Source organism: Ruditapes philippinarum, unplaced genomic scaffold (genome assembly GCF_026571515.1).
Source record: "Ruditapes philippinarum isolate M1 unplaced genomic scaffold, ASM2657151v2 ctg987_1_1_1_1, whole genome shotgun sequence".
In the NCBI taxonomy this organism is placed as follows: Eukaryota; Metazoa; Mollusca; class Bivalvia; order Venerida; family Veneridae; genus Ruditapes; species Ruditapes philippinarum.
This window is the reverse complement of record NW_026866507.1, coordinates 1,784-18,047: the sequence shown is the minus strand read 5'-3', so window position 1 is coordinate 18,047 and position 16,264 is coordinate 1,784. Positions and strand designations below refer to the sequence as shown.

Genomic DNA, 16,264 nt, shown 5'->3' with positions numbered 1-16,264 from the left:
CAAAAAATTCACCATGCCATATACGAATTTTCTTTTAAACTGCGGGGGCAGAAAAACCAATAAAAAAGGCCAAGGTAGTATCTTCTAGACATTGATTTAATCATTCAATTAATTTACAGGGGTATGAGGTGTTAGTCATGCGCTTTCTAAAAGTAGCTTTATATCAATTTTTCTTAGGGTGAATAAGTATTTTCTTTCAAGATTTGGGAAGCCTTGAGTTTTTTAATGTTTCTAAATAGTATATTCTTTTATTTCCTCCAATATTTGAAGAGCATAACATATATACATACAAAAAATACAAATATTTACATGAAATAATAAAACACAAAACATACGAGTATAATGAAACATAGCATTAATAACAAGTAAAGAGAGGCAATTTCCTTAAGACTGCACATGTCGAAAAAGAAGTACAGGATCAAAAATTAAGGAAAATTAATCTTATATAACAGGAGTTATATTTGCTGACATATTTTCTAATACATCATATAAGCATGTTTCTAATATTGTCATATATTACAACATTGTCTTAAATAAATTCTAACATAAACTGTGGAATCCGCAGAGTTCAATGCTTATCGAAACGAAACACAAGATCTGAACAGCGGATGAGACATGAAATTACAGTTTTATTTTTGTTTTAACACAGTCTATTGTAATGTAATATCACGATGTATTTCCCTTAAAGCTTTACTTGAAATATATGTAGTCACTTACAAAGCCTAAACAAATATGTAAGACATGAACATAGCCGGGCATTATAATCAAACGCAGAGTTATAATCTCTAAAACCCGACAAAATATCGCACAGTTGGTTTCTCTCATCTTGTAGAATATAGTCTAGATAGGCATTTATTCCGATACAATTCAAAATATATAACCACATATCACATCTAGTTGTATGGTTAACAGCACAATAAAATATCTTATGGAGAGTAAGTTTATTAGTCAATTCATTACATTTGTTACAACACTCTATATCAGTATAGGAGTATAATCTTCCTAGAATATAAACAGCATTGTAACATGCATCTTTCATTGAGCGATTCCCTTTACATAAAGACCAAAACAGGCAAATATTCTCACCCTGAAACACAGTGCTTATATGCTGGTCTGACATGAGCCCTTGCAAAGTTTCGTTTCTTTCATTGACATACCACTCATGAACTTTCCGTTTAACAGCGTTTTTCCAAGCTTGTTTCTCTGGGAATGTACCACATACAGAATACACGTCTAGTACATGGAGCAAATTAAATTTACTTAATAGCTTATACATATCAGGAATATATCCGATCACTTGTTTATCCCCGTTCAAATAGTTTATAAGTCTGTGTACAAAGAACTGTTTTGCAATATATTTCTCTGGGAGTCTGCAAATTTGACCAAAGAATATCAGTTTGCGTTTAGCAATTTCAGCTTCAATGGGAAACATACCTAATGCACCAAGGGAGATAACTGTCGATGTATTGCGGGGTATTTTTTGTATACACTTAATACATTCTCTGTGCGCTCTCTCCAAGCGTAACATTGCCGATGACTGCACAGAATTCCATAGCTCGCAGCCATATAAAGCTTTTGGTAAAACAACCGTTTGATAAATGGTCGTGAGCGTCGGAGGTATTAAACCATCTGGGTGAAGACCACAATTAAGAATACCATAAAATGTTGTCCTTAATTTACTTACTGCTTCGTCTATGGAAGGATTCATGCATAGATTATTATCACAAAGGATCCCGAGATGTTTGTATTGGTTACCATATGGTAATAGGTGAATTCCCTAGTAAGAAAGTTTGTTCGTTCATATAATTGTCGGGGGCAAAGTATTTCAAAACACAGCATTTAGAAGCATTGTATTCGAATCGCCATTTTGACGCGTATTTATAACATATATCTAGCATTTGTTGTAAACCTTTACGAGAGAAAGAAACTAGCACCATGTCATCTGCCACCGTTGGCGAACTTATCGTAAAGTTGTAAACACAGATTCCGAGACCACTTCGTTCTACTTCCATTATCAAGTCATTTATGAATAAAATATATAGCAGCGGTGAGCTTTTACTCCCCTGTCTTGTGCCTTGTAACATTTTCAGTGGCTCTGACGTAGACCCTTTATATTTTACAACACTAGTCATGTCTTTATACATATCAACAAATGATAAAAAAATATTGTCATCTATGTTACAATCATTAAGCTTGCACAAAAGGCCGTCATGCCAGACTCTGTCAAATGCTTGTCGAGCGTCCAAGTAACAAACATATACTTGACTATGTAATTCTTTACAATACAGTAAAGTTTCTTTGAGTAGAAAAGATGTCATCATACAGCCTAATCCATCTTGAAAACCACCTTGTTGGCTATTGATAGTTTGCAGGATTGTTTTTGACGAGCGTCCTAACAACACTGACTCATACAATTTAAGAACGGTAGGCATCAGCGTAATAGCCCTAAAATTATTCGGGTCATCTTTGCGTTTATTATTACCTTTATGAATTGTCACAATAATACCTTTCTTCATTCCTAGCGGAATATGACTTTCTCTTAGCATTAAGGTGAATAAAATTGACAGTGCATGAATAACAACGGCTCCACCTAGAATAAAGTGCTCGTAGAATACTTTGTCTATTCCGCTGGCTTTTCCGCGTTTACATGATTGAATAGCACATTTTATCTCATTTTCTGTGACATGTACATTGCGATTTAAAGATTTTGACTGTATAGCATTATTCAATGTATGCGTAACCTCATTTTTCCAATTGTCATCATAACTAATATTATTTGATGGTGAATACAAGTTTTCGAAGTATAAACGCCATTGATGACAGATATTCTGCTCGTCTCTGTAAGTAACATCATTGAAAACCATTTCACTACCTGGAGATGTATTAGAACTTTTGCGCTTGTTATTAACTAAATTCCAGAATTGATCTCTGTCCATTTCTGCTACGTTATCTATGTCGTCATCAAGTTTTTGTAGGTGGTTCCGGACTTGAGATCTGTGTATTTTTCTAAATTTGACGTTTAGCGTCTTTATATCGTTTACGACTATCGGAAATACTATCCCTAGGCCTACCATCCTTGCACCAATGCATTCGCGCTTCTTTCACACATTTGTGTAAATTGGTTAGCTCACTATTCCAGTAAGGTTTCAGAAAGTGTTTAAATTTTGCCCTTGGAAAGCAGTGTTGGCCCCCGGTAACCATAGTTTCTACCATGTCTGTATACATAGTGTCAATGTCTACGTGGCCTGTAAGGTTATTATAATTCCAAGTTTTCAGTGTGCTGTTCTCTAAGAAAAACTGATATTCATTTACATGAGAATCTTGAACTTTTTTCCATGAAATTGGAGAATCAATGTCATTGCTTGTGTTAATTGTCGCAGGGACATTAAAGTATGGAAGAGCTAGTGTACAAACTATTGGTCGGTGTCTTGAGAAATTCAAGCAATGGTCGTCGACTATTTCACAATAACGAACATACTGCAACTTTTCGATTGGAAGTAATATATAGTCTATTAGCGTTTCGTAGCAATCATCATATGATACAAATGATTTTGTGGCTCCAGTGCACATGTCCCCTACATTAACCGGCCACAAATTGGTATTTATAAGGAATTGTGACATATACTTATATCTTGAATCGTGCTTGAAGTAATTGGCATTAAAGTCCCCCATAACGAGGGTTATTCCTAACTCATTATACATTGACCAACAATCAAATACCTTATCAATATAATCCTTAAACATAGATATAGAATGATTCCTCGAGGGCAGGTAAACCTGTAAAATATACATAAATTGTGAAGGCGCTACTTGCACCTGTATACCTATTATTCTATCATCATCAATACATAGTTGTGAAACAAGGCTATCTATTTTAACATTCCACATTAAAGCAACACCGCCTCGTGTTACAGAACTGTTAATCGCACTAGCGGATTTATCACAGACAACATATGATTTATAATTACTGTTAATACTATTAATAAAATGTACATTTCGACTTGAAAGCCAATGCTCTGAAATTCCTATTATGTCTATTTGATATTTTTGCAGAAAATCGCAGAGATACGAGCAGCTTGACATAAGACCCGTAATATTCCAAGAGCCTATGTTTAGTTCCATAAAGAAAGGTCTATATGTGTTCTCGGCAACCTAATTATCCGAATTATGCATTCAGATAGCATCACCACGTAAGTGATTGTATATATTGTCAGAGTCATAAGAATAAGTGTTCCAATTACTATCTGAAGGTTGTAGAATCGATGTACCTTGTGGATTCTCGCAATTAACATCAGAAGCATTACCTTGATTCCAAGTTCTCCGTTTATTGTTAAGCGCGTTACGTGATAGCCATGGCTTGCAGATTACTCCTCGGGGCCAAAATCCGTGCTCAACAATTCTATGTACATTATCATCTGCGAAGATGTTAGCGCGAATAATGACGTCATTCGAGTTTCTTTTACACGGGAATATTTTAATTGTTCCGGCTCTCAGACTTTTATGGGATATGAACTGATGAATTAAGTTCACAGTAATTGAATTTTTTAAGCCTCCTATGTAATAACTTTTCGTTCGCTTTTCTAACGTGACAATCAAACTGGCTTTCATCAAATGGTATTTGGGGAAATCATTTTTGCTTGTCCAAACCGTTTTAAATACTCGCACTGAATATTTTAGCCGTGGGTAATCTTTTTATTTTGATCAACATTTTTAAAACTTTGGGTATTTTGTTTTGAAAACCATAGTTTTTTTTTTTTTTGGGCATTCGCTCTTGAAGGAGTTTTTTTCTCTTTAGCTAGTTTTGGAATTTTTGTCTTTTGAACTAGCAGACTAGACTTATTCAATATTTTAAAAGACAAGCGGGACGAGATCAACCTCATGTAAAAGGGCAACGGAATAATTTGTCGGGTTTCTCTTAGATGTATTTTGTTTCACAACAAAAAGTTTTTGGGGTTTACAATTTTAAAAATTTAAATTTCCCTTTTCCGCCTAGGTTGCCCCCCTTTTCCCCAGAATAGATCTGGACAATGGCCGTCTTGTAGTAGTGGAAATTCGTCGTTTGACTAAATAAGTTTGAGACTGAAGGGACTTCAGCACACTCTTGCTCTACATTTTCATCAGACTTCTTAAGGGTATTATCAATAACATCTAACCTAGAAACAGTTTCGTTGAGTACAGATTTAATATTACTCAGTTCTCTTTTCAGGTTAATGTCTAAGAATGATAAAGTGTCTGCTGTTTTCTTCGATAAGTTATCAATCAGAAGTTTAAATTCTTGTTTCAGTATATTAAATGAGTCATAGATGGATTTTTAATTGGTTTTCTCGAGTATTTTCATGCGCCATACACGCTGTTTAGTTAGTAATAGATCTGCTTGCATAGAGGAGATTGAGTCTCTAAGAGAAGGTAACTCTTTACAGCACTGACACTGACTATTTTCCTTTGGTTGGATAGAACCTTGTACGGGCCGTCCTGGGGTATACGATAACGAACGACCAGTCCGCGATGTACTTAATAAGCTCTTAATCAATCCCATATCTTCACCCTCCAAAACTGATAGGATAACGTGAATATCACTGGCGAGCTTCATACAGAGGGGTTCACCTCTCCGTGTCGACACTCTCCTTTTCAGTTCAGTTTGAAGGCCATATGGAAAGTCGTCACATTCTCTGAGTATGGAAAATAGCATCTGTCTCGTTTGCTCAAGCTTAACTTCACAAGAAGTATTCATCTTCAATAATTGTGCTACAAACATGTCAGTTGGGTAGTCCCTGTATAAGGATACCAGACTGTTGTATAAGTCAAGCTCGTTGTCATTCTGAGCTGGCTGTAGATGAAACCCATCTGTTTTATACGAGTCATTCGTCAATGTCATATACTCGCTCGCTGACTGCGTGTCAGCCAACCGTGACATAAACGGGATTTTCACACTAGTATTGTCATTCATAGCTATCGGGAGTAGCTCAGTATAATCCATTCCGGACAATGGCGGACAATTTCATACCAACGCCTCCGGGAAATATCACAAGTTTTAAATCCAGCAAAACAAAAGAATGTTGGTTTTTCCTCATTAACGTATTAATTGCTCAACATATTTGCTTTTTAATTTGATATCAAAAACAATGATTAATTTATCTACACTCACATATAAAATAATCCATATATTTCCCGCGTTATATCATGTAAATCCATCATATATACAGAGCACAAATCAACACGTCTAACTACTAGGAAATCATAATCAACTTTGATGACGAACGGGTACCTGAGTAGAACCACCGACGTTCCGTAAGCTAGCTGGATAGCTTCCTCACATGAAAGAATCCAAAGTCCATGTCGGGATTCGAATCCACAGCGGTGAGGGGCAAGTGGTTTGAAGTCAACGACCTTAACCACTCGGCCACGGACGCCCCATAGCTTACAAGTATATATAAACATTGTGTCATAAAGACGCATAAACCATATGACACCGTATACAGCTTACACTGGATACAGCATACCGCAAGCAGTATATGCCGTATAAAGCTACGTTTTGTAGAATAACCAAAATGGTGTCAACGATTACAACCAAACCGACGACATCGACCAAGACTATGAGTACGGCAACGACTACTACGATTAATACTTTTACAAAACTTATAAAACAAAAATTTTTACGACTTCAATTTTTAGAAGTATACTTACAATGACGTTTACTAAGAGTTATGCTATGATAACGATTATTTCGACTACCCGCCGACGACAACAACTTCGGCCGCGATTAAGGCTAGTACGACTAGTACGTTTACGATTTCAAGCGACAACCACGACCATAACTATCACAAAACCAATATGAATCATTTTCTGGTCAACATTTACTTCCCTACTTAATATTACGACTGCTGGCAAGAATTCTTTCGTTTTGTCATTGCTTTCGTCAAGGCGAGGTTGACCTCAGATCTTCTGGTGGGGTTATTTACTTGGGATAATCCTTACCAAATCAGTGAACTATAAGGCAAAAAAATCACGATGCCATATCCACGAGATTTTCTTTTATATACGTGCTTTGGGGCAGAAAACCAATATAAAGAAGGTCAAGGTAGTATCTTCTAGTATATTGATTTAATCATTCAATTAGTTTACATGGGGTATGAGGTGTAGATCATGCGCTTTCTAGAAAGTAGCTTTATAAATGTTTCTTAGGGGTGAAATAAGTATTTCTTTCGAAGATTTGAAGCGCTTGAGTTTTTTAATGTTTCTAAATGAAATAGAGAATTATTAAAACAAAAACAAAAACAATTCAGTAACGAATTTAAACAGTGCTTAGTGAATGATTTCCTCTTTCCCTGATATTATTCTTTCAATCTCAAAAGACGTATTTTGTTCAAGCATTCGAACTGCGGTTTTGATATTCAGCAGGATTCCAACTGAAAAAAATAATCATAAAAATTCGAAATAATTTATGATTCAATGTTTGAACAAAATACGTCTTTTTGAAATTGAAAGTATGGTACCGGGGACAAACTGATTCGCTTCGCACTGCTTCGGTTTGTTTTTAAATAGGTATAATTAAAAATTGAATTCATGTAGTATATGTACGTTTTATTGATATAGATAGTGACAGTACTATTGTCCACTACCATCGAAGTTACAGTTCCTGCAACCGAACACAATGCTCTCAAGTTCGTCAAGAAATCGGAGAACTAGTATACAGAGATTCGTGTAATATCGGTAAATATCATGTTATTCCGGTAATTATCGGGTAATTATCACGTACGGATAAAACCCATTAACTTTATTGGCCTATACAGTTATTGGTATATGTGAACAATACATTGCAACTCTTGCCCTAGCATCAATTCATGTAAGACTAAAGCTTTTAAGTTTTCATATGCACTGGATCACAAGATCAGCAAATATCTGCTTACTATGTCTTTATGTATTCATTATGATGTTTCGCAGAATTAATATACAAAATTTGAGTTTTCATTTAATCAATAATTCATTGAAAATATTGATGTTATATTCAGTACTGTTAGTGATATACTGCCTGTCAAATGTAATTTTATGTGGTATACACCCATTATACATCTATGATGAAATATAGGTGCTATGGTAAGAGTTCTGATGAATTCTTCATATTAAAGGGTACAAAGCTATACGTTATGAATTATGTTTATAAAATGAATCAATAGTGAAATTCTATTGATGCTAAAACATTATGGTTAATTCACGATAGAGTCGGATATTGAAAATAAACAGAATAATACATTTTTTTTTAAATGTATTGTCTGTAAACAAAGTACAAGGCAAGATTTGAATATATATATAAATGGTGGACCTGATAACGTCTTTGTGATTATAACGTGACACCCGAACATAAAATTATGCTTCAATTATAAGCAACGTAAGGATCTAACCGTTTAGCAAAAATATCGTCATTGGCACTTTACTGCTAAAGAATAATAAGTATTTTTCATCATTATTACGTTTGTTTAATTCTCAAAGTACTTGTGTAAACTACAGACTATATAATAAATATATATATTCTCTAGGGGTTTATGTGTTTCAGATTGTCAGAAATTCGAGATATTTCAGTTAGATGACGTCGGCGGATCTTGCGACGTCATACACACTGAAGAAGGCGGTCTAACGTTCCATTATTGTATCGAGAAATGTCTTGACATGCCTGGTTGCAGAGGATCAACATTTGCATCCTCTACGGGGAAATGTGAATATCACAATTGTTCAAATCATACGACGTCACCGGGTCAAAGATTTATGTGGAAACACTGCATCGACTACGGTATGCCATTACTGAGGAAAAGTACCAATTTAATGACTGTTCAGAAACAAATTAATACCCAATAAAAAGAAAATATAGTTGTAAAATAAATGAAAAAAATAATCTTTTAAACATTCAGATGATCTTATAAAGATTTAGGTGATTGCCAAACATGTGATAAGAATAGAGTTTAAAAGATAAAAACGATATTTTTTCATCATTTTAAATATTATTATTAAAAACAATGAGAGATTATTGTTTATAACTACGCTTTTAACTGTGTGTTATTTTTGTTAAAAAGAACCGCAAAGGGATTATCAGCAAATTTGTGACTGTTGTGCCATGAGTGATTTGTGCCAGAAATTTGCTGGTGCGCTCGTTACCCCCTATCCGTCCTGGGAGACATGCGAGGTCCAGTTCCAAAGTTCTGAAAGTCGAGATGTTATCATGTACAGAACTTACACCAACGGCTGCTTCCTGATGAACTGTACTATGGTAAAACAAGAAGATATAATGTCTAAAAGGGTGTTTAGGAATTCGCCTGCTTCTGGTAATATCACAATTATTACATTAATGTAAAATTCACTCGTTTTCTATTTATATTTTTTTCCTTTTCAAAGGACTGTTTTCTTTTCGTTTCATAGTACTCTTTTTTTCTTTTTGAATTACTCCAACTATTTTTATTTAAAAGTTCTCCATTTTTAAAATTACTCCTTATTTTTGTTTTAGAAGTTCTCCTATTTACATTAAGAGACTTCTTTTTTGTTTTAAAAGACTCCACTTTATGTTTTAAAGAACTCTTATTTTCGTTTAAAAATCTCCAACGGCCATGTCCCTATATTTTTGTATCAAAGTTCCTATTCCAGCCCAACATATACGAAAAGATCTCGTTAACACGGATAATCTAATTACAACCATCAGAAACTCACAAAAAGTTCTATCGCATAATAATTAACGTATGAAAAAAAACATCTTACGATTTCTGAATAGTTATTACTTTTTATTAACTATGCTTAAATTTTAATCAGGCTTTTAAATGATAGGCTCTGTATTTGAAAGGCCCTGATTTGTGTGATTATTTAAATTTTGAACTGTTCATTCTTTATTATTGTACATATTATTTTCAGATTGTCCCATTTTTAGACTTTTTACTCTAAATGGATATATTGGCACATGCCCAATTATTGGCTTTCATGAGGGAGGTGTTAGCTTAGATTATTGCATTGATAAATGCCTAGACATGCCTTACTGCCGAGGTGTCAGTCACGATCCTTCGCAACTTAAATGTTTCTACCATAACTGCATTGATAGAGATGTGAACGCATCGTACACATTTGTTAAGAGAGTTTGCATGACCTTCGATGGTAAGTTTCATACTTATTCCACACACACACACACACACACGCACACACGCACACACGCGCACACACACCTGTATATAAAAATACACGTTATAATTTCTTTTCTCTTCTTTTTATAATATGTATTGCTTTACAAACAGTGAAAGGGAATTGATAATTTGTTATGCTTAACACTGACATAGAGTTGATTGAAGTATATGCAGTTAACGCCTGACAACATTTTTTTCTGTTGACCACTACCGGTATGTACCTTCCAAAAGTACAACGTGTACATTCTTATCGCATGGCTGTGAGCTTTTCCTTTGTTCTTTCTAACCCATTATACTCAGTACACTTCAATGAGCATTTCAAAACTGTATTGATATATAACAGTACAGTTTTTTCATTGATTCATATAGGAAAAAAACTCGACTGTTATATATCGGTCGAATTTTTTTCGCACCTTGTATATATCAATACAGTTTTTTCATAGAGGCTCCAATGGGGCAGTGGTAACGACCATTCCCAGTAGAAAAAAAAACATAAAATAATAAAAAATGAAATCAATAAAATAAAATAAATATATAAATACAATGAAAAATATAAACAAAGATAATAATTGAAATGAAAAAAGCCCTTAAATCTTAAATCAATCTTGGTATCAGTATACAATCCGCCTCTTATATTGGATGTCTTTTGTATATTTTTTTTGCGGCAGCAAAAACAACTTGAAAAACTGCCTTATCATAAATAACTGTAATGTAGCTAACGATTAATTCATTTATTTGTTTCTATACAAAAAAGAAAACATTATGCCATTGCGATATAACAGTTATAGTACATGAAACTCGTTAGTTACGGGGGTATAGCACTGGCTGGGGCGACATCTCGGGATGTTTCTGCCCCTAACGGCCTCGCCATTTTTTAGCAGAAACACCCCTTGATGTCGCCCCAGCCAGTGTTATACCCTCGAGACTAACTCGTTTCATATACTATAACTATTACTTATAGCACTGGCGAACTAGGCCATTTGGGCAAACGACACTTCAAGGTATTCCACCTACCAAATATTAACTGTATCAGTTGAAAGCAGGGGATATGAATAAACAAACTACATAATGAAGAGGTATGGTTCTTAAACACCATACGCCCTCTCACTTACCTCAAATGTGAAGTTTCTATTATAAATCAAAGAAAGCTTTACTCCAGACAACCTTTTTAAGTATCATTAAAAGATGAAATTCAGAAATTAAGCAAACTTTGGTCATTATGGTTGTAAGCGCCGCTTTTCGAAGACAAAAAAATGTTTATTAGCATCATGTAAGGCAACATCACAAGGGCAGATAGTCTAAAGTTATATTTTCTCCTTTTCTTGGATTATTTTAACATTTTTGTTAGGATTAATTTCTCTAAAGCTATCAAAGATATTCACATAAAATGTGGGATTCTTGTTATAAAACATTTGAAATGTATTTCTAAGGGAACAACTCTCTGCACGACGTTTTAGTCCAATTATCTCAATATTGCTTTTTTAAATCTTTGTATAACTTTCAATCAGATATATAGTCACTTCAAACTTAAAATACTTGTTCAACCTGATAATAAAATGCAAAAATTGCATACAGTTTTGCAGAATTGTGCCGTCTTTTCTAATTTGCCTGTTTCATGAAATCAGGTACAGAAAAAAGCAAAGCACGCTGCACATCCGACAGCTCTTGTAAGACACTGTACCTCCTCTTAATGTTCTCTAATATTGAATATTGTGCGAGGTGCTAATAAAATTTTATTAACAATTTTCAAGTTTTCCGGACAAGTGTAGTCATGTTATTTAGGGGAGATAATTTAAACTTAAGTAGAGCTATGGTTCTTTTTCACTTTTTTTTAGTAACGGATTATACAATTTTGTAAAGGTTCATTAGATAGTTTATACGTTATACTTCTGGTAAACAGTTTTTGGTATCATTAATTTAGATAATTAAATATAAACAAGGTAGCATTTTGGCTCTTACACTTACTCTTACACTTACTCAATTCCCGTCATCACTTTTAAATTTAATCTCAATCTCCGGACTAGACTGTAATGGACGGAAGTTAATTTTTTTTTAGATTATCTTCCATCCATGTTAGGCACATAAGAGCCTTACAAAAGGAATAACATCAAAGAAAGTGTAGCGTGTCATTTATTCATGTGGCTATCATTCCCATGCCATGCTTTCACCTTCAGGTAGCATATATTTTGATTTAACATCGTATTATCTTTTTCTTCGTAGAGCTGGATCCTGTTAAACCATACGTACAAACGATTAAAATTTTTGTTAATAAATGTGGTCTTCCGAAGCATGCAATAATGACGGAGACAAATATTACATCAGCCAATCTTTGCAATACGACATGTAGTGAGTGCGACGTTACTGTATACGACCCAATAAACGAAGAGTGCCATCACAGCCAGTGCGACAGACCATATGGTCTCGGGCAAGGTACTACGTTGTTACGAAAAACAACTAATCCAGGTAAAATTACTTTAACTAATCGTTTTTTAAATTCAAACAGCATCAAGCTTCAAATAAAAAATTACATACTCAGGGTACAGGTGGGGCCTTTCCTGTTTTGGATGCTTAAGAGGCATTTCAAATAATTAAAAAGTATTTTTTATAGAAGCGGTAAACCGTTGCGTTGTTTTATTCGAGGATGCATGACATGCATGCATTCAGGACATTTTCATTCCGCAATCATTGGAACTAAACATAAAGACCGAAGTAAATTGCTTTCTTCACCCTCTTACACGCACAATTGTCAAATATCGACCTAAAAGCAAGATACTCGTTTATATTATCTCAAAGTGAAATTATCAATTTTTAGCGTAGGAATTAAATAAACTAGAAAAAAGTATATCAACCTATAAGGATTTTATACGTGCCTTTATCACCGACAACAAATATAATATATAATTACATTATAGAATGCCTACACTTAGAAATGAAAACAATAGCTGGTAGTGCTCCGAATTGTGAAGCTTTCGAGTATGACGAAGGTGTGCTCAACGTGGAATTTTGTCTCCGGCGGTGTTTGGACCTCCCGGGTTGTTTCTCGGTTTACATGGATAAAACCGCTTTTAACTGCACATATCACAGCTGTACCGACTATGTCTCAAAAAATACTATAGATGTTTTTTCAATCAAGAACTGTTTTACAGGTTAGAACATAAAGCATTGTTAAATTTGGGACTTAAAAACAACTTAGAAATAAATATACGATTAATATCCAGTTCCAATGAATTATTAAAGAAAACCACCTACCTTGTGATTTATACTGTAGGAAAAAATTATGAGCTACGTTTATATATTCATGTACTGATTTACATATTATTATCATTATTTTTATAATTTTGTGTCTAGAAGCAACAATCTTTTTTCGTGCATTTATACATGTATACTACAAAAACCTGTAAAAACATTTTCGATATAACGTTTAGACTGCCCGTCTCCAACGACACAGACTTGTTTGAATTGTAAACAAGGATCGTTGTGTCAGACGTCCTACTACAAAATAACAACTTCAAACTCAAGCTCCTGTAAATTGTTGTGCGAATCAGAAACGTTATGCAAGGGGGCTGTATATGACAGCAGTAGTATGGAATGCCAGTTGTTTGATTGCGCGTATGCTACACAGCAGTATGGCTCAATTTTCAACAGGAAAGCATGCAATGATGGTAATATTTATAGGTTGTTTAACATTTAACTGTACAATTAAAGAATATGTTTTGACGTGTACAGAGCTTTAGAAATCATATTGGAGGAGACGCCTTCCAGTTTTGTACTTATAAATAAATTAATTATTAGTTATCAAAATTATTTCAAAGAAATGCGAGGTTAAGATATGATTCTGATTCTTTTTTCTTTAATAGCTTATAATTGATGAAGAATGATAAATTGACATTTTGTCATGTATCTGATCACATCTTGAATGTTGCAATTAATATCGATGTAAATATTTGTTTAATTTTAATAACTTTAATAAAAACGCAATAATGCGGTAATGTCACATTATTTGATGAAACAGAAATATAGCATATGTGACTTTATTTGGAATTAGAAAGGAAGAGAACATATATTGGAAATATAATAAGCACGTAATGAAAGTAAAATGATTAAGCATGTGGTTATATGAGATAATAGCTTTTATGTTTTAAAAAGTAATATGACATTAATGATTTGTTTTCAGATTGTCCAATATATGAAATATACATGATAGAGGGATATGTAGGAAGTTGTGATATAATACCGTCCATGACAGAGTATCTTGTATACTATCCAGAACTTTGCTATGAGCGTTGCTTGGAAACGGCCGAGTGCAGAGGTGTCACATATCATCCCACAAAGTTAGAGTGTTATTATCACATATGCGACTGCCATCTAGCATTCACAGGGGTGCCTGGCTTTAAATTTATGTGGAAGTACTGCTTAGAAAGTAAGACATATCGATATTTCAGTACATTCTAAAGCAAATCTGAACTAGGCAAAATGATTTTTTCCTAAGATAGATTGCAACCTTGTGCTTGATATGTTATTATGAAACGCATGTGAATTTGAAATTCACGTTGCATCTGTTGTGACTTTTTGACAATTTCAAATACATGGAATAATGTTTTCTTTCGTCATTCGGCCAGCACAGACACATATGAATACAATATACGCTAGTAGTTTGTCACTTTGTTTAACATACTACACAAGTGAGGGCCGTGGATAGTAGCTTGCCTTTTCCAGTACTATCCATAAATTTTGCATTTTTTGGACTTTCTCTAGGGAATTGAATTGTATTTTTTCTCTATTCGATCATTAAAAGGTCTTGTCTTTGGGTATCCCTTCCTACATAAATGACAGTATTTTCATGAATTTTTTATGTATGAACTAGACAGCTATACTCATATTTGTATAACATCACCAGAAAAATATAAATCACAATTATCTTTTCAGACGTATTAAACCGCACCATTCTCCTGCAAACTAACCCTACATTAAGTCCAAGGGCTTACCCAACGACACCCGTATGTAAACCAGAGCCTATCTATATAATGCCGTGTCAATGCAGCACTGGAGCCTTTGACAATTTTACGACAGAAGAAATAGTTCAGCAACTAGAGCAGAACCTAACAATAGACGCACGTTCCACTTCTGCCAACACACGGAAATTAACGTCTGCCGAGGATAACCGGCCGACATCGGTTGCTGTTGGTAGGTTTCTGCAATAAGACTTATTATCTTATACTACCATTATTTCAAACAACATATATGTTGTATTTTATTTAATCTAAACCGGAAATCGTTGACATATGTACCAAATTTTTCACAGTTCTCAATACTGTATACGTAGTTGAAGACAACGTTGAAGTTGACGTTTAAGATTTGTCATCATTTTTATTGTCTGAAAATACTTCAGATACCTGTTGTTATTATTATTATAATATTATTATATTATTATATATGTGCCAAGATGGAATATCTGATTTGTTTGTAATTTTCATTTCAGGTACCATTGGCGTTATTTTGCTCTCTAGCGTAATGGCAGTTATAATTGCTTTGGATATTCCAAATATATTCAAATTGCAGACACCAATAAAATCAAAAACAAAAAAGATCAAGAACAAGAAGAAGAGAACTAAAAATTTTGACGAAAATGTAGCCGCATCAAATGGTCTTCATGTTGAAAATGTTGATTAAGTTGAAGTTTCTCAAGAAATATGTGTAAAATGTCTTGTTAAGACATTTGAACAAACTTAACAATTAACAAGGTTTACTTTGAGCAACAAAGTACATGTACATGTTTACAATTTTGACATAATGATAATTTTTCCATGGTTTAGGAAAAGTTGATATGATGCGCTTTTTTCTGTACAAGTATAAAATAGTGTTATCTCTTTCAATGTTTATTGCAAATTTAAGTTTTTTCATGTTGATTATACACCATAATCACGCAAATTGACGGTATTACTAGGTCATGATGGGTTGCACTCATTGAACGTGGCCCCTTTTTTGATCTTTTCATATTTCCCTGTAAACTAGCCATGATTTTGTTTTGAGATTTGCTTTATGCAAGTTAGAAATAGGGCTTCATAACATAAATAGCAGATAATTAATACAAACTGAAAATATCTAATTCT

General features: G+C 34.0%; 2 protein-coding genes across 2 annotated transcripts in view; both read left to right on the top strand.

Moving 5' to 3' along the window:
- The window catches only part of LOC132732686 (uncharacterized), a 22,102-nt gene extending 12,181 nt beyond the window's left edge, over positions 1-9,921 (top strand). The window contains exons 10-13 of the mRNA XM_060719157.1: positions 7,594-7,710; positions 8,552-8,785; positions 9,066-9,259; positions 9,892-9,921. Of these exons, the coding sequence (XP_060575140.1) occupies positions 7,594-7,710; positions 8,552-8,785; positions 9,066-9,259; positions 9,892-9,921 (575 nt within the window). The remainder of the gene's footprint in view (positions 1-7,593; positions 7,711-8,551; positions 8,786-9,065; positions 9,260-9,891) is intronic.
- LOC132732699 (uncharacterized) lies at positions 9,907-16,264 on the top strand. The gene is made up of 7 exons (XM_060719171.1): positions 9,907-10,128; positions 12,375-12,617; positions 13,067-13,300; positions 13,580-13,816; positions 14,329-14,574; positions 15,081-15,338; positions 15,634-16,264. The coding sequence occupies exons 1-7, from the start codon at positions 10,005-10,007 to the stop codon at positions 15,822-15,824; spliced, it is 1,533 nt and encodes a 510-aa protein (XP_060575154.1). The 5' UTR covers positions 9,907-10,004; the 3' UTR covers positions 15,825-16,264.

Excerpts from the sequence above, each read along its gene's own strand:
- LOC132732699 (XM_060719171.1), top strand. The coding sequence starts at position 10,005 with ATGCCTTACTGCCGAGGTGTCAGTCACGATCCTTCGCAACTTAAATGT. Across the intron at positions 10,129-12,374 it reads AGTTTGCATGACCTTCGATG|AGCTGGATCCTGTTAAACCA; the intron begins GTAAGTTTCATA and ends TTTTCTTCGTAG. Across the intron at positions 13,301-13,579 it reads AATCAAGAACTGTTTTACAG|ACTGCCCGTCTCCAACGACA; the intron begins GTTAGAACATAA and ends TATAACGTTTAG.